The sequence below is a fragment of the Canis lupus genome, chromosome 22, assembly GCF_003254725.2.
Source record: "Canis lupus dingo isolate Sandy chromosome 22, ASM325472v2, whole genome shotgun sequence".
In the NCBI taxonomy this organism is placed as follows: domain Eukaryota; kingdom Metazoa; phylum Chordata; class Mammalia; order Carnivora; family Canidae; genus Canis; species Canis lupus.
This window is the reverse complement of record NC_064264.1, coordinates 8750186-8776482: the sequence shown is the minus strand read 5'-3', so window position 1 is coordinate 8776482 and position 26297 is coordinate 8750186. Positions and strand designations below refer to the sequence as shown.

The 26297-nt window shown below is 39.1% G+C and overlaps 1 protein-coding gene across 2 annotated transcripts in view; it reads right to left on the bottom strand.

Annotated features, from left to right (window-relative positions):
- The window catches only part of VWA8 (von Willebrand factor A domain containing 8), a 354557-nt gene extending 337144 nt beyond the window's left edge, over positions 1-17413 (bottom strand). The window contains exons 1-2 of one of the 2 annotated variants that reach the window (XM_035704343.2): positions 17151-17413; positions 3143-3220 (exon numbers count right to left, since the gene is read on the bottom strand). In XM_035704343.2, coding sequence (XP_035560236.1) covers positions 3143-3220; positions 17151-17310 — 238 coding nt within the window. In that variant the 5' untranslated portion in view covers positions 17311-17413. The remainder of the gene's footprint in view (positions 1-3142; positions 3221-17150) is intronic. The other variant, XM_049099336.1, reaches the window with a different exon arrangement.
- Between the last annotated feature and the right edge of the window lie 8884 nt (positions 17414-26297).

Genomic DNA, 26297 nt, shown 5'->3' with positions numbered 1-26297 from the left:
CCTGCTTCTCTCTGTGTGTCTCTCATGAATAAATAAATAAAATCTTAAAAAAGAAAGAAACAAACAAACAAACAAACAAACTATAGAGGTCAGAGGCAGTAAGATGACATATTCAAAGTGCTGGGGGGAGGGGGGGAACCTATCTGCCAAGAATTCATCAAACAAAAAAGGTAAAGTTAAGAAATTTCCAGATATGGGATCCCTGGGTGGCGCAGCGGGTTAGCGCCTGCCTTTGGCCCAGGGCATGATCCTGGAGACCCAGGATCGAGTCCCACATCGGGCTCTCGGTGCATGGAGCCTGCTTCTCCCTCTGCCTGTGTCTCTGCCTCTCTCTCTCTCTCTCTCTGTGTGACTATCATAAATAAATTTAAAAAATTAAAAAAAAAAAAAAAAAGAAATTTCCAGATAACCAAAATTGAGAAAATTAATCTATCCTACAAGATCTATCCTACAAGAAATACTAAAAGGAGTCCATCCTTCAAGCTTAAATGAAAGCACACTAGACAGCAACCCAAATGTACTCAAAGACACAAAGAATGCTAGTAAAGGTCACTACACATGTAAATATAAAGACAGGATAAACAACAAACAAAAAGACAGGATAAACATATTGCTATTTGTAATTCTTCCCTTCTCCTGATTTAAAAGATAACTTCAGGTAGTGATAATTAGAAAATTGTGATGAAAGACTTTAATGTATAAAGATATATTTCATATGACAATAACACCAAAAAGGGAAGTAGAAGGAAAGAGAGCTATATTAGAGCAAAGCTTTTTGTACACAATTGAAATTAAGTTATTATTAATAGGAACAAGTTTGTTTCAAGCTAAACTGTTAATTGTAATCCTTAGAGTGGCCTCTAAGAAAATAACTCAAAAAAATATAGTAAAAGAAAAGTGAGACAGAGTGGGAGGGGACAGACAGCAGAGTCATTAGGGAGGTAGAGTCATTGGAAACTTATGTTAGATGAAAGTGAGAGATTTCCCTCAAGGAGAACATAGTCTAGTGGAAGAATCTGAAGAGTGAACAATTATCTACTTTGTGTCCAATGACTAGAAAAAAGGAAGGAGAGTAACAGGAGATGAGGCTGAGAATAAATCGTGAAAAGTAAGGAGTGACCTTGGTTTCCAAGGTAGGAGGAGTCATTTAAGGAATTCTGAGAAAAGAAGATATGATTTTGAGCAAACAAGTGACTGCAAGTCATTATGGAGATGCATATCACAACGAGCTACCACCCCATACTGATGAAGATGGCTATGATAAAAAGGCAATAGTAAGTGTTGGTGAAGATATGGAGAAATTAGAACCCTCAGACATTGTGAGTGGGAATGTAAAATGGGGCAGCCTCTGTGGAGAACAGTTTGATAATTCCTCAAAATGTTAAACATAGAGTTACCATCTGACCTAGCAATTCTACTCCTAGGTGCATATCCAAAACATATGCCTGTCCAAAAACTTCTATGAATGTTCATAACAGTACCATCTGTAACAACCCAAAAGTAGAAATTAACCAAATGTCCATCAACTGATGAAGAGATAAGCAAAAAGCAGTAGAACCATACTAGAGAATATTATTAAGCCATAAGAGGAATCCCATACTGATAGGTGCTATGACACGGATGAACCTTGGAAACACTATGATAAATGAAAAAAGCTGATGCAAAGGCCACATATATTGTATGATCTCATGTATATGAAATATTCAGGGTAGGCAATCTACAGAAACAGAAAATATATTAGTGATTGCCAAAGGCTGGGGGGGGGGGGGGGGGAGGGCAGCTTACAGCTGTCAGAGGACAAAACAAGGAGTGACTGTTAATTGGTACAAGGTTTCTTTGGGGTGTGATGAAAATGTTCTGAAGTTAGATAGGGGCATGGCTGCACAACTCTGTGAATATATTAAAAACTACTGAGTTGTACACTTTAAAAAGGTAAATATTGGGGAAGCCCGGGTGGCTCAGAGGTTTGGTGTCACCTTCGGTCCAGGGAGTGATCCTGGAGACCCGGGATCAAGTCCCATGTCGGGCTCCCTGCATGGAGCCTGCTTCTCCCTCTGCCTCTGTCTCTGCCTCTCTCTCTCTGTGTCTCTCATGAGTAAATAAATAAAATCTTTATAAACAAAACAAACAAAAAAAAAGGTAAACTTTTTAAAAAGGTAAGTTTTACATAAATCAATTATATCTCAATAAAGCTGTTGTAAAACAAAGGCATGGTAAGTTACTATTTCACACCTAGTAGAATGAATAAGCTCAAAAAGACTGGAAATTCTAGTGTTGGCAAGGATATAGAACATCACTGTTGGTCAAAGGGTAAAATAGCATAACTACCTTGGAGAATTGTTTGGCAGTGTCTTAAAAGTTAAACAGCCATCCATCCTATGACACATCAATTCAACTCCTAGTTATTTATTCAAGAGAAATGAAAAGTTATGACTACAATACTTGTACAGGAATGTTCATAGCACCTTATTCATAACAGTCTAAAAATGGAAACCCTCCAAATGTCTATCAACAGAACAGATAAACAAATTGTGGTATATTTATACAATAGAATACTACTCAGCAATTAAAAACAAATCGATAAACCCGGGAACATGGATGAATTCCAAAATCATTATCTTGTTGGAAAGAAACCAAATACACACACAGAAAAGCTTTATACTATATATAAAACTAAAGAACAGGCAAAGCTAATCCATCATGGTAGAAAAAAAGAACACTGGCTTCCAGAGCAGACCAGAGGGGAAGGAGCACAAAAGAATATTCAGGTGATAAAAGTAATCGGTGGTTATATAAGTTTATAAAATTACCAAATTAACTAAAATGAATACGTAAGATCTGTGCATTTTATTATGTGGACATTTTATCCCAACTTAAAAAAAGAAAGAGTAGTACATGAAAAAATAAATGCGTCACTGAAATATTTGAGGGTGAAGTGAAAGGATGTCTGGGATAGGTTTTAAATACTCCAGAAGGAAAAATAGGGGTCATTTAAAAGAAGACTGGCATATATCGATAAATGTTAAAACTGAATTCCAAGTACATCATGTTTATACTGTTATTTCTAGTTTTGCATATGCTGAAAATTCCCATAATGAAAAGTTAAAAGTTATTCATTCATAAATAAATGACTATTTCTTACTGTAGTTCTGTGGCACGAGTTCTGGGCTCTTAGGAGTTTTCAACTTGTAGGATACATCTCCAATATTAACTGTTTCACCTAAAAAGATAATAAGGAAACACACCATTACAAGAGACAAGAAAACCACCCACTATGCCTTTCCCAACCATGACCACCCCAACTATTATAGAAATGTACCACACACCTGTGTTTGGCCCCGTGGACATACGTGTCTACATTAACCACTACGTCCTCAAACTTGTATCCAAAGTATAGATTATATAATGGAAAAATGAAGCATTGGTGAAATTCACATTTTAAATGCTACATCAGCAAAAAAAAGGCAAAGTACAATAGAATTTTATCAACTGGCCTTATTTTCTCATTAATAGCAATACTAGTAAAGTCAACAGCAACACAGAAGGATGTATTTTGTTTAAGATCATCCAAAGCACCCATAAGGTGACATCTTTAACACAATTTACAACCTTTTTATATCCTTATAGGTTCTTAATTCAACTCTATACAACTTGAAGTTTTCCAGCAATGTAATCCAACTTATTTCTAGGAAAGCTCCAGCCTATATGCCAAGAATTCCTACATGAAACAAGCAAAACAGGCAAAAGTTCTCACTTCTACATGGTTCTGATTTTGTTTCATAACATTACTGTTTGGTTGATCTTCTAAAGTGCAGGACTAAAACCAAAACAATCCCTGGTTTGCTCTCTCCAAGAGCAAAATAGACATACTGATCCCATCTGCACCTGGAACTTCATTTGTAAAAGGCTCAATGACACTTAGAGAAAGTAGCTGTGCAGGGCACTTCGATGGCTCAGTCAGTCAAGTGTCTACCTTCGGCTCAAGACATGATCCCTGGGTCCTGGGATCGAGCCTCACATCAAGTTCTCTGCTCAGAGGAGCCTGCATCTCCCTCTCCCTCTACTGCTCCCTGTTTGTGTGCTCGCTCACTCTCTCTCAAATAAGTAATAAATAAATAAAAATTTTTAAAAAGAAAAAGTAGTTGTGCAAAATACAACTTTCAGCATTGCCATCTGTGAGCTAGTTAGGTATCCCAGAGACTAAGGCCTTAAATCACTGTAATAATAACAAAAGCAGCCAAGATTTGTTGAATGATTACCATCTTCTAAGTACTTTATACATTCCCAGAATAACTATGTGAAACAGAGGCTTTACAAATGAAGAAATCTGTAACTCCATGTAAAAAAAAAAAAAAAAAAAAGGAAAAAAAATATTTTATAGATGAAGAAATATACTACAGCTATGTGGTAAGTTGAGAGGAAACATCATGTAAAACACAGATATACTTTCTAATACAGAAAACGTGTATATTTAGAGTGTAAATCAGACTTTTCCTCCGAATTAGTCTAGATTTCAACTAATACTTAATGAATACTGGCTATTTGGCAAATATTGTTATAGACATGTCATTTATGTTACTTCATTTATTTTTTTTAAAGATTTTATTTATTCATGAGAGACACAGACAGAGAGAGGCAGAGACACAGGCAGAGGGAGAAGCAGGCTCCATGCAAGGAGCCCGACGTGGGTCTCCAGAATCACGCCCTGGACTGAAGGCAGCGCTAAACCGCTGAGCCACCCAGGCTGCCCTGTGTTACTTCATTTAATCTTAACTCCAAGTAACCTGTGGTTCCCGTGAGTTATTTCCTATAACTGCTGTAGCAGAAACCCCATCTCAAGTTAGCCTAGTAAAAGTCACTGCAGTTTCTGTTGCAGCAGTTACGGGAGGGAGCTTCAGGACCTGTGGGTCACTGAAGAGACCCAGGCAAATAACTAGTCCACAGCATGGAGGGAAGGCAGTGGACAAACAGCAGTCACACAAAGTCACACCCCAGGATAAGTTCACTGAGACACTGCCCCTGGCACCCCTGGATCCGCACCTGGGCCACCATGACCAGAGGACTTTTTCCCCCATTTTCCTTTTGATATTTTTCAGACCTGTAGAAAAGTTGGGAAAGGACTATTTTAAGTTCCAGAAATCAGGATCCTTCATCTGTAGTCTAGTCTTCAGATGCATCTTCTAATAAGGACACTGCCCTCAGGTAAACTGTGGAGAACTCTGCATAGTTCCCTGGTGCCTCAAAGTCCTGGGCAGGGCATTTAACTGGCCGAGCCTTGGTTCCCAGCCCTGCTGCTGGGGGCAGGCAGGAGAAAGTGCTGACCCTCTGATTTCCAGGGTAAGGTGGGGGCCGGCCCTGCCTCCTTTCAAGACTTACACCATCAAGGATTCCACCTCTTTCTCCCTCTCTCAGCCCCCTCTCCTGTTTCCTTCCTACCTCACCATGACTCCTAATCTTCCTTGCTTGCTCTTCCTCTTCTCCTCAACTTGGTCTTTTCTAAGTCACTTTTCTATTCCACCTACCACATCTCCTTGATGAGCTCTTCCAGTCTTACGCCTTTTAGTGCGACCAGTGTATTACTGGCTCCCAAATTTATATCCCTGGCCCACACCACAGAACTCTATACAGGGAAAGCAACAGACACTGAGATGCCTAGTAGATGCTAAACCTAACATATTCAAAACTGTGCTTCTGATATTTCCACCAAAATGTGCGATATCCACAATATTCCCCAGTTCTGCTAATGGCAACTTAATTCCTCCAGGGGCTCAGATCAGGAATCTTGCAGCCATTCTTAACTTTTCTCTCTTGCCTCCTCAGAAAATCCCACTTACTCCACTTCTCACCATATTCTCTACCAGCATAATGTTGACCCAAGCCAGTTAGGGGTTTATTACTACTTACACTAATTTTCTCACTTGAAAAGCATTAACTCTCACCTACTGACAGTTCTCCTGTCACAACTCTTGCACCCTGCAGTTTATTCTTTTTTTTTAATTTTTATTTATTTATGATAGTCACACACACAGAGAGAGAGAGAGAGAGAGAGAGAGAGAGAGAGAGGCAGAGACATAGGCAGAGGGAGAAGCAGGCTCCATGCACCGGGAGCCCGACGTGGGATTCGATCCAGGGTCTCCAGGATCGCGCCCTGGGCCAAAGGCAGGCGCCAAACCGCTGCGCCACCCAGGGATCCCCCCTGCAGTTTATTCTCAACAGAGCAGACACAGTGATCATAATAAAATAAAAGTCAAAAAAAAACAAAACAGTCAAGTAGTACAAGTTCTCACTCCATCCTCATCTTTGCAATGGCCCAAAATGCTGTTCTGCTCTGGCTCCCCCATTTCCTCTCTAACCTCCTCTCCTGCTAGTGTCCTCCCAGCTTACTCTACTCTAGCCACACTGGTCTCCACACTATTCCTTGAACATGTCAGACGCATACTCATTTCAGGCTTTTGCACTGGGTTTTCCTACTAACTGAAATGTTTTTCCTAAACATATCCATTTATTGATCAGGGCCCCAGCAAAAGCGGATGCTACATTCAAACTGAGTAACTAAGGAGAGTATAATAAAAGAATAAAAGAGAGTATAATAAAAGTATAATAAAAGAATTTGTGAAAGTGGGACAGTGTTTAAGAAAACCAACAAAGATAGTGCAAGTATCCTGGGCTAGTAACAACAGAAAGCTATTCCCACCCCTCTCCCTGAAGGGGCCTAGTGGAAGCAGAAGGGGAGAGAAAGCAAACAGAGAGAGTGAGAGTACTTAGAAAGCTTCCTAAAAGGAGCTGTGACCTTTTGTGCAGGAACACAGCAAATCTACAGTGGTGACGTGGCAACGTAGAAGAGGGGAGATTAAACATGAAACAAAAAATTGACAGAACTAAAAGTAGAACTATGTAAATCCATCATCATACTTGAGTATTTTACTATATCTCAGTAACTGATGGAAGAATGAGAAAAAGAAATAGAAAGATACAAAAGTAAGAATAATGATTTCTCAGCCTTTGGCTAAGATTAATTAGAAAACAGAATAAGGGATCCCTGGGTGGCACAGTGGTTTAGCGCCTGCCTTTGGCCCAGGGCGCGATCCTGGAGACCCAGGATTGAATCCCACGTCGGGCTCCCTGCATGGAGCCTGCTTCTCCCTCTGCCTGTGTCTCTGCCTCTCTCTCTCTCTCTCTCTGTGACTATCATGAATAAATAAATAAAATCTTAAAAAAAAAATTCTCATGATTTTAAAAAAAGAAAACAGAATAAGGGGGCAGCCTGGGTAGCTCAGCAGTTGGAGACCCGGGATCGAGTCCCACGTCGGGCTCCCTGCATGGAGCCTGCTTCTCCCTCTGCCTGTGTCTCTGCCTTTCTCTCTGTGTGTCTCTCATGAATAAATAAATAAAATCTTAAAAAAAGAAAACAGAATAAGGAAGATCTGAAAACACTATTAAACACTCAATATAAATGACCTTTACTCAACACTACACCCAATGAGGACAGAATGCATTTTTTTTTAAATACACATGAAACATTCACCAACTAGATCTTAGGCTGGACCACAAAGCAAATCTTTAAAAATGTCAAAGGACTGAAATCATACAAAGTATGTTTTCTGATCAAAATGGAATTAACTGGAAATCAATAACAAAAAGATAACTGGAAAGTCTTTAAACATTTGCAAATCAAGCAAAAGGCATCTAAAAAATCTAAAGAAGCAATCACGATGGAAATCAGATTTGTTAAGAAATAAGGTAGTGATCAATTAGTCATATCTGCTGTAGGCAAAGAGGAAAATGACATTTGCCTTTCCAGCCTCAATGTTGGTATTCTTGGCCACCTTTTGTTACCATGCTATGCTTTTCCTGAATCACCTAATCTATGCCAATAGCCCAACTTTGACCTCTGTACAACTAAAGTCTTAAATGTCTCCTTTGGTTCAGATCTCTCTCCTGAGTTCCATACCGATCAGTAGGCTACTGGACACATTACTTACATATTACCTCAACTTTAGCATGAGAAAAACAGAACTCTAGATTTTCTGTTGTGTGTTCTCCAACCAGCCTCAACCAACTCTACCTCTTTTATTCCCATCTCAGTGACTGATGCTTTATTCCATGGCCTGAAAGGCCTATCCCTCTTTCACACCCCTTTTCCTTCAGACAACTACTCTTCAAATATCCTTATCTCCTCACTGAACTTACCCTATCTTTTCCTTCTGCACACTCTCCACCTCCATCAAGAGTCCCACTCCTGTCTTTCTGCTAGCATAGTACCTGGTTCATGTTTCTCACACTGTATTAGAATTATCAACTATTGTTCTTCTACAATAATTGTCTGTAGAGTGCATATTTTCTAAGGGTACAGAGCATGGCAGTCTTAAGGAGATCAGTTTTTCAGATCCTCACTTCCATGTGTTCTTCCCTAACACTGAACTGAGAATGGGCCCTACAGGTTCTCCATTCCCACAGGCCTTTTCAGGAGCCTCCCATCTATCTTACCATGGTGGACGGTGCATTGCTCCAGTGGGCTAAACAAATGAGGCATAGAACATTATGGTTTGGGAAAAGTCTCTTTTTAAAGACTATTCAAATCAACACACACCTGCCTAGGAATACTTTTCCATGTCTTATATATTCCTACTGAAAGTGAAGAACAGCTTTAGAAATGACTGGACTATCTTGGCCTGTGTCAAATAGAGTACATTGCAGAGCAGAGACGTGAGAGTTAATATTGTCAAATAATCCAAGCTGGGAGAGCTCTGAGTACAAAGCAAAGAAAGCTTCAAAAACTGGCTCTTCACATATTAAAGGTAAGGTGTTTTTTCAGCTTTTCTCAATACTTCTCTTGAGAACATACTGTTCACACACACACACATACACACACAAAGGCACCTCTGAACATCTGAAGCAGTACATATGATTGATGCTGATCCATTTTAATGTAACTGAAATAGTTTTCAATACTACCAAAATTTTCACAGTACACTAGATAAAAACCACAGAAAGAGCTTTTAAATGTTTCTTTCAGGTTGGATGTTTATCTTCCAAAAAGGCAGTTAAAAATTTATTCTCAAATGTTACCATGAAATATTCATTACAACTATACTCATTCCTCATCTTACAAAACGGTTCTTTTTTCTTACTATGAAAATGTTCTGTACTAGCTTCTGAACCAGTGAGTTTTCATTTCACTAAGTACAATGTCATAAGTTTGATCAGGAGTCTAAACAAACTGATGAATTTATTTCTGATGTTTATACATGACTTTAATTGTTCTCTAAAGCCCACATACAAAGTTCATTACACATTTAACAGATAATATCATGCCTTCTACCATAGTCCTCATTACACAAATAACTTATTTTAACTGCTGTTACATTATTTATTATAAATTATTAAAGAACAAAATTGCATTACCATATATCATGAAACAGGTAATTTAAATATGTAACCACTAGACTCCTTTATTCTTATCTTTAATGTATTTAGTAATCAAGCCTATAAAATGTGGCCCGTAATTCATCTTTCAGTGGCTTTTTTTTTTAATTTTTTTTAATTTTTATTTATTTATGATAGAGAGAGAGAGAGAGAGAGAGGCAGAGACACAGGCAGAGGGAGAAGCAGGCTCCATGTACCAGGAGCCCGACGTGGGATTCGAACCCAGGTCTCCAGGATCGCGCCCTGGGCCAAAGGCAGGCGCCAAACCGCTGCGCCACCCAGGGATCCCCTTTCAGTGGCTTTTAAAACATTCTCTAAAATATATATTAACATTCATTCGAATTGAAAGGAAAAATACTTTTTTTCTGTCATAAAGTCTAATTTAGCTGATTGAATTGATAGTTACAGATTACTTTAATTATGAAAACTAAAATTTAAAAAAAAAACAACTAAAATTTGATGAAAAATTAAACAGGTGATAAAAGCATTTTCTCAAAAAAAATACTGTATTGGCAAAGGTACGCTGAATGAAGGGTTTTAATTTTATCAACTCTTTCTGATTAGACTAAACAAGCAGCCTCTTTGTGCGGAAATAACCATAGCCATTTGATAAATTTTGGTAAAGGCGTTCTACTGATCCTCCCAGAAACCGAGGCAGGAGTGATTCTAGTGGCTAGGTCAGTGACTCTACTTACAAGTCAAGTGGCATCCAATTCTTTGCTATGAACAAAACTGAAAAGGCTATAATTAAGTTGTCAAATAAAATAACATTTTTGAAAATCAACATTTTGATTTGGCTCAGACCTAAAAAGTCTAAAAAGAACTAAGTGATATTGGTATATCAAAATTATTTACATGCAGTAATAATAATATTCAGTTAGGGACTATTAATTAGACTAATTAATATTTAACTGGGGGAAAGCACCACTCATGTTATTAATAGGTCTGTTTCCACAAAATTTTAGGTTTTTTAGAAATTTGAAACATATTTATATTCTTTTGAACTGTGCTTTAATTGTAATGATATGTTTGAACATTAGATATTTTTGTTGCAGAAAAATATGATAAAGACAAAACATTTCAAGAAAAAATATTAAGATAAAATTATGAGTAAGTGTAATTGAAATACAAATTCAAGGAGATAAAAAATGCAAACTTTCTGATTTTTTCTCTTTTTATCTATTTTTCAAAACAGAGCTAGTAGCTAACAAATTACTAGGATATTCTGATTCCAATTAAAAGATATACTTTGACTTGTTAACAATCTTTGTTTTAAATGTCAATATTTACAACATACTGCAAAACACCATACTCTGCAACTATCTATCCTTGTCAGGAAAATTTCTAGATATCAACTTCAAAATATACAAAGGGATACATGTTTGCTAAGTCCTTTTAGGAGATAAGTGAGAAAAATGTTTGAAGAGCACTGTTCGGTCTAAAAATTCTGTGGGCAGGGCCTAGGTTTTAATGATCTTTGTACTCACAGTGCAAAAAGTAATATAGTAAACCAAGTAGGTATTCCATAAATGTTTGATAAATGAATAAATGAAAGATTATATCTTTTAATTAAATCCTGTTTTCTTAATTGGGTACTGTTTTAAGCCCTGTTTCACTGATTTTCTGCATTCTTTGGTAACAATCTCTCTTCTAAAATGCTCACAAAGAGCATTCATTTAAATGAAGTAGTGAGTATTAATCCATAGGGGAATGGAGATACTGATCATAACACAATAGGTAACATAACTTTGGCAGAAGAAAGTAACGTATACCTTTCCTCAAATATACTATTTTGGTTAAGTGCAATAATTTTTTTTAAAGATTTTAGTTAATAATATAAGATATTCATTATGGAAACTGTTAGAATAACTAGAAGGAATTAACCAGTAGAGACTTATAGAATATGCTGCTTAACATTTAATTACATTATTACAAATAATGCAAAAAAACAAGCACGCATAACTCAGATTAACCTAAGTCTCTGTATAGCACAAACTATCACACAGATACTGCTACCAATAAACTGATAGATACTCTATTCAGGCATGGAAAGTTGGACTTGAAAATGAAAAGCCCTGAAAAGAATCCAAAAGATAAAATCTTCCAAATAAAGTTAAATTTAAGGCTCATTTAGAGTAATAAGGCTTGCTTTTTTCACTTGCAATGCTCCTAATTTAAAGGAATTTCCCAAAGATTCGTAGGAAAATAATTTCTATATTCAAACAATAATTAATAGTATCTTTTAAATAATACTTATTCTTGTACAAACCCCTTTGGATATTATGTACGTGATGTTTAGCAGACAGCTATTTTGTTTTACCTGCTCAATATTATTTTCCCGTTGGACAAAAGAATTCCTCACTTTAGTGGGGAAGCTCATCCCATTTGGTTCAGGTAGAGTACCACTCATCCCACCTTTTACCCCTGCACCAAAATCTCCAGAAGTAAGTATCCTGCCCAACCCTTGACAGAACATTCCACCATCTGGCCACAATGATTGGTTTAGAGATGGGCACATGACCCAAGGTTGGACAATAATTGTTCTCACAAGGATTTTTGTCAGAGCTCACAGGAAAAGATATTCTCTCTTCTTCTAACAGTGTGAAATGTAAGGACAATCAAAACCTAGGGCTGTCAGTATGGCTCTCATTGCTACCATTTGAAGAAATCCTGGCAGATGTTGAGACCAATACAGCAAAAAGTAAATCCAACAAATGGAGAGTGGAAAGTGGGGGAACAGTGGGGAAAGGCAGAGAGAACCCAATCCCTAAGGATGTTTGAACATCCCACATCTAGCCTGCAACCACTGGACCTCTCAACTATGTGAACCATATTTTTCTATGCACATTTTCCCCTGAGGGAAGGGAATAACTCTTGGTTAAGAATCACTGATTTAGTGTACCTTTTTTTTTTTTTTTTTCAGTACAAAACTTAGACCCAAGAGAAAACCAAATTTATTCGCAATTTCCAGATTAATCTTCATGTTCCTACCACAGGTCTTCCCAACGATTTATTAGGTTACAATTGCTGGGGGATTTTACTGCTAAATGCTTATCATAGAAGGGTCACAATGCCCTCAGAGTCAAAATAGCCTGCTCCAGGTTCAAAGTAGTTAATAATTTCCCCAAAGTTCAATACCTAGTAAACACTGAGCTAAGACTTGAACCATAGTATAGTTTTTCCCTTCACACTGCATTTCTCAGTTGAAGCAAGAGTTCTCTATTTCCCCTCACCAGAGTCATTAATTCTATTGTAGCCCAAGAATAAAATCTTAAAATCACAAAAAAAAAAATGATTTCTGGATGGATATCTATTGCACTTTTTATATATTTAAAAAATAGACAACCTGTAGCATCTGACTGGCTCAGTCAGTAGAGCATCTGACTCTTCATCTCAGGATTGTGAGTTCAAGCCCACACTGGGTGTAGAGATTACTTAGAAAAAATAAAAATAAAAATAGACAACCTGAATGTCCAAGAATGGGAAACTGGTACAATAAATTATATGGATAAATATAAGAGCTTAATATCCACCTAAAATAATCATGTATGGCAATATTTATCACTGCCAATATGCTCACAATAATGAGTGAGAATAATAAAATATACATTATCCCACTTTTAAAAAAAGAAATGTGTATTTGTACAAATATTATATGCATTTTTGAATGTCTAATAATATTAACAATAAAAAGTTGACAATTATGACTTTGCATGGGAGAATTAGTCCTTAGGGGATTTATATTTCACTTTTCTACGATGAACAAAAATTTCTTCTATGAAAAGTATTTTTAAATATTTTTCTTTTTTAAAAAAATATTTTATTTATTTATTCATGAGGCAGAAACATAGAGGGAAAAAGCAGGCTCCTCACAGGGAGCCCGATGCAAGACTGGATCCCGGGACTGACTAAGATCACACCCTAAGCCAAAGGTAGACAGACGCTCAACCCCTGAGCCACCCAGGTGTCCCTATTCAACCACATTTAAAAAGCAGAAGAAAGAAAAATTGTGCTAAAGAAATCAAAAAAGATTTAAGTGGATGAATGAGCTTCCAATTGGTGCTGTCACAAATGACCACAAACTTGGTATCTTCAAACAACATAAATTTTATCTCTTACAGTTCTGGAGGGCAGAAGTACAAAATCGGTCCCAGGAGTATAAACTCAAGGAATGGGGAGACATTCACCTCATTCATCTGTATGAGCCAGAAGTCTGATGCAAATGACTTGTCAATATTAGTCATGTATCAGTAAATCTGAAAAGCTCTGGTAATAAATCTTTATATTATGTTTTCTTTTTTTTTTAAGTTTTCATTTTTATGCACACGACTGTGTAATCTCAGAGCAATACAATATTAGTATTAACCATTTTAGCGTGTACCACTTTTTTTTTTTTTTTGCTTCATTGAATTGTTTGGTACCTCCAATTAAATGAAAGAAACATAACTTGGAACTTTCCCATCACAGAGCAGGACTTCAAGTTCTCACCTTGAAAGATGAAAGAAGGTGCTGATTCCTACCATGCCTTCATCAATTGTAGGAAATATCCTTTATTTCTGAAGAGTTTTTATTTTCATTATGAATTGTTGGTGTGTGTTATCACAAGCTTTGTATCTGTTGTTATTTCTTAATCAAAAAAAATTTTTAGGTACAGCAGACATATAATAGTATATTAGTCCAACATAAGGAGTCAACAATTATATACATTATGTAATGCTTAGCATATAAAGTACAGTTATCATGCATCACACAAAAAAATTATCATAATGTTACTGAGTATATTCTTTAACTGTATTTTTCATCCCTGTGGCTCATTTGTTATATAATAAATATTTCTTTAAACAAATTTATTTCATACACAAAGTCATAAAGATAAGACAGTGAATCCTTTTAATAACAATGTTGTTAAATGACAGCACTAAACATATTATGGTGGATTTATACAGGTACGTTTCCAAGTTTATCACTTGATCTTGCTCCATGGTATATCTAAACCTATTTAATGTCAGAATCCTACTGAACCAACCTATTTGGCTCCATCCATGAGAACACCAATAATCTTTATTGAAAACTTTTTACAGTAGCTTACAAGGATGTAAGCCTCTTTGTTCCTAAAACTAAAAGAAAATACTAACTGAAGTGTAAAGAGGCATTAAAAATTTATAAATTGTGGACACTTGAACTATCCAATAGCAAAGGATAAAAAGCAGTGGGTTTGGGGATTTTTTTTTTTTTAACATAAAAGACCCCCTCTTCCATCTGCTTACCAGGCTTTGTAAAGCTCCTATCTTGAAGACCCACAAGGCATTCCAGCCTCTTCTGCTCCTTCTCTGTATGAATTTTAGCATTATGAGTCACTGAGTGCTCATTATGTACAAAACGGTGACAGGCACCAAAAGGAATATAAAGATAAGTAAGACATACATACATTCCAGGAGACAAGAACAGTATACGATGTGAATCTATTGTTTCTGTACCTTGTAGCTCTTTTTCCAAACTGCTAGCAAGCAAGGTCAATTACACAGAGAAATGAGTTACTGACACAGACAGGTGAGTTACTGGTCACATGTGTCTATGCAGCTGGGAGCATCTCCCCAACCTAAACTGTAACTGATTACAGCATAGTGCTATTTGTGGTTTTATTTTATCTGTGTATGACCTCTGGTTCAAAATGAGACATTCCAACCTTGATGGCCAACATTCATGTCCTCGGATAGCCAAGAGCCTGCCTCCTGTTTACCTGGCTCTCAATTTTTTTTTTTAATAGAGCCCACATCTCTGGTGAGGATCCAATGGCACTGATCCAGTCCTCCTTCCTTCAACTTTGCAACAGCAAGGCAAGTAGGTGTAGCACAATTTACTCCCTGTGGTCTGATCCTGCCAAGGTCAGTGACTGAGTCTAAGAAGTTAGTTAATATGTTGTCTGTAATGTGTTCATGAGTCTCACATTTGAAGCAAACCCTGCACTTTGATTTGCTGAACATAATTTTTTAAGTTTGTATGAATCAACTTTTTTCCATATGCCTACTCAACTAGTTCTAACAATTCTAGACCTAAAGTGACTGGTTTCATTTCACCTAAAGCCAAGGAAACGGAATAACTCTTGTAGCTGAAAATGAATATACTAAGAATCATAAAGAAGTTAACTTTTATTGAACATTAATATGTGGCAGGAATTATATGAATCAAATCCTCACAACAATCCTATCAAATATACTCTCCTTACCCTCATTTTACAGTTAAGAAAACTAGGACACAAAAGTAAGCCACCCACCCTCAAGTCTCCATATCCAGACGGTGCAAAAATGGACTCCAACTCATTTGTTTAACTCCAAAGCCCAAGTTATAGATTATGCTGCACTTCTACCCTTGTCCTCTCTGCTTTCTAAGACAAAGAAGCAACAAACAAAAACCTCTATCAAACAAACACCCTAGAGTCAAAATAAGTGGTAAAGAGGCAAAACTTGAAATCACAACTCTACACAGGAAAAAGAAAAAAAAAACATTTGTTCAATGAATGAATGAATGAATGAATGAATGGAATGTATGGGACCTAAACTTCACCACAAGGAAAATGATTGGGGTGGGGTTGGAAGACAAACAAGGAAACCTGCAACTTCCTAGTAAAAACCTCCATTATTCTAAGCAACAATGACACTGGCAAAATATTGCTTCCAATCACCTTGCCATTCAAGAGCCACAACACACATCCCTCTCCTTAAACAGCACAAATGCTGACTCCGACATAAAACCAAACCAAATCAAACAAAAACAAGATTCCTAAAACCAGCTCTGGTGGATGCAAACAAACCAACCAACCACACACACACACACACACACACACACACACACAAAAAGCAAAACAAACACCAAAAAGCTGAGCTTAGAAATCAGAGCAATGATTCTAAAGCTGTCACTAGTTAGGGGTGTGATCGCCTCCAAGACACTTTTTCTCTTCTGAGTACCTGAGTCTCAGGTACTCAACTGTGCACTCATGAGTCTTAAAATTAAGTTGTGGGGCACCTGAGTGGCTCAGCAGTTGAGCACCTGCCTGCAGCCCAGGATGTGACCCTGGAGGCCCGGGATCGAGTCCCACGTCGGGCTCCCTGCATGGAGCCTGCTTCTCCCTCTGCCTCTCTCTTTCTCTTTCTCTCTCTCTCTCTCAAATAAATAAATAAAATCTTTAAAAATAAAAAAACACATAAAACTAAGTTGTGACTTTCAGCTCTAACAAGATGTGAGCGCTGTGAGAAAGGAAAGCCCCCTGGAAAATTCAGAAAGGCTTGTGTTATACATTTAAAACACTGTAACGATGGGGCGGATCCTGGGCGAGAAGGGGTGCACCTGCCGAGCCGCCACTAGCCCCGGCGGGCAGAGGACGCAGCCCGGCCCCCAGGCCGCCGACACTCGGAGGGCAAGGTCAAGCCCGGGTCTCAACAATTCCCGAGGGCTGCGGGCTGCCTTCACCCCAAACCGGCATCGGGGGGTACGGCGGCCGCGGCGGGGGAGGGGAGCGCACTACCCCGGGTCACCCCCGGGCTGCAGGAGGAGGCCCGGAGAGCGCAGGCGCGCGGCCCCGCGTCACACAGCACCGGCCGCGAGAGGCGGACGCGAGCCTCGGGGTCCCGGCTTCCCGCGCTTCCCGCGCTTCCCGCGCGGCGCTCCTCCCGAAGCCCAGCAGCAGGGGGAGGGGTGCGGAGGAGCGCGGGGCGTCGCGGGGTTACCTGTGTCGGCCCCCGCCCCGGCCTGCAGCAGTCGGACCTCCGCCCGCCCGGCGCCGCCGGGCCTGCCCCGCACCACCTGCCGCAGGAGCAGCCGCACGCGCCGCGCCGCCGGGCCGCCGGGGCCGCCGGGCGCGCCGAGGAGCAGGAGCCGGGACTGCATGGCCGCCGCGGGGAGGGGGGCGGGGGGCGGAGCTGCGGCGGCCGGGGAGCGGGTCCCCGGCGAGCGGCGTCCGGGACCAGGCAGCGGAGGCGGCGCGGCGAGAGGGACCGGAAGCGGCGCCGGGTCCGCCGGAAACTCCTTCCCCCGGGCGCCGCGGGCTCGGCCGTGTGGGGCCGGTGCGGGCGCAGGGACCCCGCGGAGCGCGAGCCCCGGGAGCCCGCCCCCGCCCCCGCCCCCGCCCCCGCCCGCGGCGCCGGGGAAGCCCGGCTGCGGAGCTCGCCTCGCGCACCTGCGAGCGCTCACCTGCCTTTGCCCGGCCGGCCTCGCTCGTCCCCTGCAGGCCCGCAAACTGGGTCCGGGTGGGGGGGACGCCTACGGGTTTTAGGAGCGCTTGCTGGTGCAGCTCCCGGGATCCTTGTACGCGGCTCCCTCTCTCCATCAGCGGCCCCGTCTTATCATTATTGTGCGCTTTCCTTGCGAGCTGCTTCACACCATACCTGTTTCCATACACTGTATTTTTTTTGCATAGTGTCTTTTTATTTTATTTTATAAATATAAATAAAAATTTATTTATTTTATAAGTAAAAATAAAAATAAATATGCTTATTTTTTATTTATTTATCCATGAGATCCAGAGAGAGAGAGAGGCAGAGACACAGGCAGAGGGGGAAGCAGGTTCTTTGCAGGAGCCTGATGTGGGACTCGATCCCGTGACCCCGGGGTCACGCCCTGAGCCCAAGGTAGGCGCTCAACCGCTGAGCCCCCCAGGCCTCCCTCCACACACTGTTTTAAAAGCCTCGTCCTTTATTTTTCTCCCCCTATCTGTTGATTACCACGTCTTGTATGCTAAATGCAGAAGTCACATCTTTAATGATACATACAAATCGCCGGAATGTGAGAAAGGACCCACATCAAGCCCCTGTTGAGGCGTTCTACAGTGGAAGAGTCAAGTAAATATAACTTATGTCTCTAGAGAAAAAAAGTAAGGACGCTGGCTGAAGCTGGCTCCCTGTTGTGCATGCCAAAGGCAAAAGGGGGCCTACCCAAAGCCAGCTAAGCCTGATCTAATTATACAGCATCCCCAAAATGTCAGGAGTGAACGGGCCAAGGGTTTAAATCGGTTTGTTTGCACGGGTGCAGGACAAACAGCAACAGAACAGCAGAAAGAATGCAGAAGGCTTCACCTGCAGCTAGAGGCCTTGGTAATTCTGGAGCTGTCGCTATCTTTGACTCTACATGGAGCACTGACTATGTCAGGACCCTGTGAGGGGTGCTGAGAGGTGATAGGTGGCCATAAAAGATAAACTGAGCTGGATGAGGCTTTGTGCATCTTGCCGAGGACTTGGACCTAAGCGGTGAAGGCTGAAACAGACTTCTAACCTAGTTAGGACATAGTGAAAATAAGGGTAAATGTTTGCAAAGTGCATTACAACATGGTTTCATGCATGTGTTCTCATATGATCTTCAGCTCTCTGAGACTGCTGGGGGAAAATGATGGAAATGTAGGATGTAACAGTGTACGAAATGTTTTCCCCACCTTGAGTTCATTCTATGTGCCAGGCATTATGCTAAACACTCCCATGCAATACTTCATTTCACACTATGATTGAGGTGCTGTTATTATCCTCTATTCTATAGGTGAGGACACTGAGTCTGGAAACGTTTAGTCTTTTTTTTAATATATTATTTATGTATTCATGAGGGACACAAAGAGAAGCAGAGACATAGGCGGAGGGAGAAACAGGCCCCCCAGGGGGTGTTGGATGCGGGATTCAATTCCAGGACCCTGGGATTACTACCTGAGCCAAAGGCAGAAGCTCAACCACTGAGCCACCCAGGTGCCCCTGGAAAAGTTAAGTCTTGATCAAGACATCTGTATGTAATCTTGCTGGAATGCACTTGAAACAGTAGAAGAATAATCTGAGGTAACTGAGCAAAATGAATGATGTAAGCTCTAAGAGCTCTTGGAGTTGAGACAATGGGGAAATCAATACAGGTTACAGCATTCAATCATTCAGCAACACTTTTTAAGCAACTATAGTACAAACAGTACCCTGCTAGGTACTGTGTAGCAATGGCTCATTTCAAGTACAGAAGACAAATACAGAAATGAAGAATTATGATACAATAAAATACATGTTTAGGATGTTCAGACTCAAGGGGTAAAGTGCTTCACCAGGGAGAGGTCAGTGAGGTTTCAGAGAGAATGTAATGTTTAAAATGAGTCTTAAAAAATAAATTACATACATACATACATACATACATACATAAAATAAAAATGGGTCTTAAAAAACACTTGAGAGTGTTCAAGTGGAGAAAAGGGTAAGTCATATTTGGCAGAAGGAAGAGCATGTACAAAGGTACAGAAAGCTGGAAATATGTGGCAAGACTGAGAATCAAAGTGATTCACTGTGTCTGGAGGTCAAGTATGTCAAGTTTGTGGAGATAAGACTGGAAAGAGAAATTGGGGCCATGTTTCATGTAAAGTGAAAGAGTTTACATATTACCCTCCAGGAAGTGCCAAAACGAGGATATTTTAGAATGACAAATCTGCAATGTGAAGGAAAAATTTGAGCCAGAGGAAAGGTAACACCTGAGGTTTACTGTGAATGCTAGTTTAGACTTGGATAAACAAAGAAGTGTGTATGGGGTGTGAGCAGAGGCTTACAGTCCTAACAAGCAAGTCCTGACAAGGACAATGATACCAGTCAGGTGAGAAGGGCATAATCTCTAGGAGAGCAGGGGAGGGAAGAAAAGATTATACAAAGAAGAATCTTGAATGGCAGGGATGAAGTTGGAGAGTTAGACGTCACCATACAGGCAGCTTGGGCAACCACTGGACGTTTTGCTCATGTTTTTTTTTTTTAAGATTTTATTTATTTATTCATAGACACAGAGAGAGAGAGAGGCAAAGACACAGGCAGAGGGAGAAGCAGACTCCATGCAGGGAGCCCGATGTGGGACTCGATCCCGGGTCTCCAGGATCACACCCCAGGCCGCAGGCGGCGCCAAACTGCTGCGCCACCAGGGATGCCCTTTGCTCATGTTTTAGATGAGACATGAATTGTGAATTGAGTAAGGAAGAAAGGAAACATCAAGTTCTAGCTCTGTGGCAATAAAAATAGTCTCTGCTTGCAACAATGAACCCCTGTCAGTGACAATGAGTCTGAATCAGAAAAAGTAGACCTCAGCAATGTTCAGAAGATAAACCAGAGGTCTTTGGTTTTAAAAGATGTCTATCACAACCTCTGTGTAATTTCTCTCAAATTCCCACTGAAATAACCAGTCACATACTTTTTTAAAAACCACACTACCAAAAACTGGTATTGATTATTCATTTTTTCCCCAGAGTCTAGAGGAAATATTCTTCCTACCATATTAATGTAACTGGATGGAAAAATTCAATTAATAATCCATCCTTGTAAAAAATAATAATAATAATAATCCATCCTTGTTATGCCCTATTTTAAAAGGTAAGTGCTTCATCCCTCTTTACTGTTCATCCTCCTGAGAAATCATAGGTCCACTGTGTGGACCACACCAGTGGTTCTCAGAATTCAGTGCACAGCCCAATCATCTAGAGATGTAGACTTCATTCCCCACCCCTACCCAGATATTCTGACCTAGTAGGTCTGAAAAGGCCTGGGAATGTGCATTTTTAATAATACCTATAGGATATTACCCACATGCCACACATTTCAGTCACAAAACTAGGTAACAGTCCTTTCCATTATTCTGTTTTGCTGCTAAAGCTGCCCCACCTATTCATCCTCTTCAGCACTTTTAAAACAATTTGTAAATACTCTCCCCTTATCTACCAAGCAATCAAAATAAAATAAAATAAAATAAAAACTGATCAGGGAATTGGAGAAAAGAGGAAAGAAGAGAACAGATGATGGCCTCTTTACATCATGAAATGTTTCTAGACAAGGACATGGCAGGGATAGTAGCCCTGAGAATACTTTGAACTGTAGGTTTTCTTGAACTCCATCTATTCAGAGTATGAGAAGGAACCTGAAGGAACCACAAGAGCCAAAGCCTGCTCGATCTTAAGATCTGTGAAAAGAATCTGACCAGCAACAAGTGGACAAACAAGAGGGCCAAAGACAACTTGGCCAGTCTGTCTGCTGGCAAACACCAGGTCAGGACAGATGGAATATTCTGTATGCAAAAATAAGTAGAAAGGAGAAAAATGGAATCCATTTTAAAATACTGTGAGACAAAGAAAATAAAATAGCATGTCAATTCAGAAGGTAGGTAAATCACTGAAAATTTATACAGTGATGAGGAGGGGAATTGCTACTTTTCATGGTTAAGATTGCAAGAATACATATCTTTATGAAATAAGAGTGAGCAAGAACATGAGAAGTTGAGAGAGAGAGAGATGAGTAATGTAAGAAAGATATACTAGAGGAACACCACACACACCCACACACACACACACACACACGACAATAATGCTGGATAAAACATTTTAAAACAGCACTTAAAAATTAATTGGCTTATAACAAATTAGGGAAAATTCTCTAAATCCCAGAATAAAGCTGGAGGAAGAGCCTGGGAGGTTGAGGAATCATCAGAGGTGCTGGATGCCCTGAAAACATCTACTCTCCCTGGTGCCTGTAGCTATAGGTGACACACAGGACAGGGAGTGAATTGAAGACCCCAGCATAAAGCCAGGGTGGGATAAGGGCTACACAGTTAGCTAAATGGAAGACTAGGAGGGAAAATTGCTAAGGTAGACAATAAGGCATCACATCTATCTGCTTAATTCTAGGTAGAAAGTTTTGTTTCTTGAAGAATTTGGGGCTTCTCCTGAAACTCAGATGGGTTTGATGCCTGAATATACAGAATTTGCTTGTTGTGAAGAAAATATAAGGCAATAATTTTAATTTAAACTGACTCAGTAAAAAAAAATTGACGGTAAATATATAGGATATTTTCACAGGACAGTTAACAAGCTTTATTTGATTAACAAAAAAAATTGGCAAGCATAAGTGGGAGAGTGCACATTTTCTGCAAGAACAAATAGAACATAGAAATGAGTTATGTTAAAGAACATAAAGCAAGTTTCAACAAAAAAGAACAGAGAACAGAATTTCAGATCTTAATGCAATTAAGTAAGAAATCAATTTCATGACATTTTCATAAAATAGACATACTTCCGAATACTAATGGTTCAAAGAAGAAAATAAAATTAGAAAACACTTGGAACTTAACAGTAATGAAAATGCCTCCAATTAAATCCTGTAATGTAGAGCTAAAGCTTTACTGTGCTTAGAGGCTAAAAATTAATGGACTGGTCTTTCAACTTAAATATAAAAAAGAGAATAACAGATTAAATCCAAAGGAAGTTGAAAGAATACTAAAAACAAACAAAAAGTAATAACATGAAAAACAAAGATAAGAGAATCAACAAAAAAATTAGCTATATGTAATGACTAATTTTTGTAGCAGAAATAAAATGAACTTAAGAGAAAGTTTGGAAAATAAAGTTACACTAATCTCCCAGAAAAAGGAACAGAAGTATTAAGAAAAAGCAAAGTTTAAAAATTAAAGAATCAGTTCAAACATTCTAATGAATGAGTTCCAGAATTCAAGAGTTCCTCAAGTAGAGAATACAATGAACAGGGTAGAAAATCATCAAAATTCAAGAAAACTCCCCAGAAATGAAGGAAGCAAGTGTTCAGATTAAAAAAGGCTTAGCCCAAGGAAGCTATTTGTGAAATTTCAGTAAACTGACAACAAACACAAATATTTGCTAGTTTTCAGGGAGAAAATCAAGCTTTACATCAATAATTAAGAATTAGCACTGAGGGATCCCTGGGTGGCGCAGCGGTTTAGCGCCTGCCTTTGGCCCAGAGCGCGATCCTGGAGACCCGGGATCGAATCCCACGTCGGGCTCCCGGTGCATGGAGCCTGCTTCTCCCTCTGCCTGTGTCTCTGCCTCTCTCTCTCTCTCTCTCTCTGTGACTATCATAAAAAAAAAAAAAAAAAAAAAAAAAAAAAAAAGAATTAGCACTGAATTTCCAAAGTCATAGCCAAAGGGAAAAGAGAGAGGCAGTATAACCCCAGGTGCCTGTTTATCAAAACATAATAAAGATGCCAGTAAGAAAACTTTTTATTTTAATTTTGCACTGAGTTATAATATTTAAGTTTGTTGAATGTTTAACGCAAAAATGGCATATTTTTTATTTATGGGTAGATTAGGGAAAGAACTTTATCCTCTATACATTACATTTGTCCCTGGAGAGAAATTTGTTGGCTATAGCAATAATGGAATCCAGAAGACAATGAAACAATGCCTTCAAAATTTGGGGGAAAAAATATTTTCAAACATTATATACCCAGCCAAACTATCAATTAAACTATCAATTAAGCTGGAAGAAACATTTTCAGACATGTAAAAATCCCCAAAACAATGTATTTTGATGCATCTTTTCTCAGGAAGAGGGACAGGGAGCCAAAAAAGAGGAAGACATTTGACCTAGGGAGATAAAGATGTGGCCCAGGAGAAAGGAAAAGGAAATCCCTAATTAAGGAAGAGAGAGCTGAAGGAGATGGCTGTACAGCAGGCCAAAAGGCTACCAGTCTCCATAGGATCTGATCAGAGAGTTCAAAGAGACTTCAAGACAATCAATGTCACTAGATATTGTTAAGAAAATGGAAACAAAAATAGTTAATGAGTTAATAAAGATTTCATGAAAAACTAAACAAACAAAAGATTATTAATTTTGAGGAAAACAGAACGTGCAGGAAAGGTAAAGTACAGTGTAGTATGTGGCTTAACTGTAACTGGCATTCATGTAGTCATAATACCATAAACATTGAATATTATGCTAGCCAAATTATGATATAACTGAATTAGTAAGATAGGAGGATAGTGACTAGTGAGAACAGAGCTAAATTCCCATCATCCAAAGTCGAAAATCAATAGATAACACCTAAAACTGAAAACTCAAGAAAACATCTAAAATTGAAAACTCATGTAGTAGAAATATAAACATGTTGTTGGAGATATTAAGAATTGGGATAAATACAGTTAAAGAGATGAAGACAGTTGTGGGAAATGGATTGATGGGGAGTGGGACTTCAGGGGATTGCTATTTTCTCATAATTATCTTGAAAAGCTAGATTTGGGGAAAATAAAGGGATTGTGCCAATATTTATTCTTACCAGTTTGTATGAGGGTCTCTGCCTCCCTGATCCCTTCCCTACACAATTAAAAGAAGGAAGAATGGAAGGAATGAGGAAAGGAAGATGGAAGGAAAGGAATAGAAAGAAAATCATTAATCTATTTGGCACCTCCAAACTGACATTGTTATTTTAATTTCTATGCCTTTGATCACCAGTGATGATGAACACTTAACTCATACGGTTAAGTCATTTGCACTTTTGTTACTAATCGGTCTGATACTCCTTCCATGTATTTTTTGAAACACTGTTCTGATTTAAAAATATATATATTGTTCTGATTTTAAGAACTCTCTCCATATGAAGAATATTAACACTTTTTCAGTAAGTTGTCAATATACATACATAGCTATTTCCTCCCAGTGTACCTCTCTAGCTCAATCCTCAAATCCTTGTGAAAAAAATAAGTGGAACTAAGGAATAAACATGAGGTAGTAAAACCATAGGCTTTGGAACCAGGCAAATCTGGGCTCTAATCACATTTCATTTCTAGTTGTGTGACATTGAACAAATTACCTAGCCTTTCTGAGCCTCAATATCCTCATCTGGAAAATATAAATAATACTTAATAGAATATTGTGAGGATTCAATAATAAATGGAAAGTGTCTAAGAGATCACACAGTAGGTATTCAGGAAATGTTAACGATTTGAGTAAACAAGCATTGGACATGAGGTGATTTGATAATTTAAAGGATTTTAAATGGATATTAAATGTAAATTCGGTATGGGCAGTGTCTAGAAGTCTTGATTAGTATGATAAGTAGCTTTTGTTATATTTGAAGAAAAAATATATATGGATATGGATACAACAGTCTTCTGTCTCTTTTCCTCCAAAAGAGCAATTTCTTGGTTCTTTCTCTGCTGGATAGTCTGTTATATTTCCCTTTCCACTTTTTTCTAATGGGAGTCATCACTTTTCCTTTGGGCACCTGAATCTCCCAGACCTGGTCCCACCTCACCAGGCAGGGGCTGGTCATATGACTCACACTCACAGAGTTTGACCCAGCACCAGTTAGAGAATTTCATCAGAGATGGCTATGGGTGCAGGGACTCTTTCTTACTCAGATTACAGGTTCTTACAGCCCCCGTGTAATTCAAGAACTGCTGAGACCATATTTGCTGTAATTCAGGGAAATCCTGCCTAAAACAAGAGAAAAGCAAAACAAATGATTAAGGCAAAGAGAAACAAGGTATCCTGGCAATATGTTTTGAACTTCGAATCAGCCAAATCTGAACCACTCCTTTGGACATCAGCGAGAAAATAAATATTTATTTAATGTACATTTGACTTAGCTTTTGTTACTTATAATTTCGGAAGTTCTGACTGATGCCAACTTTCCCCCAGAAGCCTTGCACAAGTGGCTTGGCTGAGAGATGTGGCTGTCTTTAGTATCAATCACCTAAGAGTACCTCTCTATATACGTGAAAATATAATGAGCTGTAGATTATAAATGCAAGTCACATCAAGCTCCTAACTTATTAACAAAGGAAAAAAAATTTTGGTCAAATGAAGATGGCCACAAGTGTATTTCTCTAGGCCCCTAAAAAATCCCTAAAGGGGCACATCCTTCCAGCACAACTGCTCACTCATGGTAGGGTATTGTCAAGTTGTGGGAAGCTCAATTCTTGCAACACCGTAATTTTCATTACATTCAAGGCCTATTCAGGAAAAATGTAATCAACCTATGTACTTCTAGGTAAGGAAATATATATGTGAGGCTCCTTTGATCCCTGATTTCATCCTGCATCTCAAAGGCCAGCAAGGGAGAACAGAGTGAGCCCAGGCATCTCT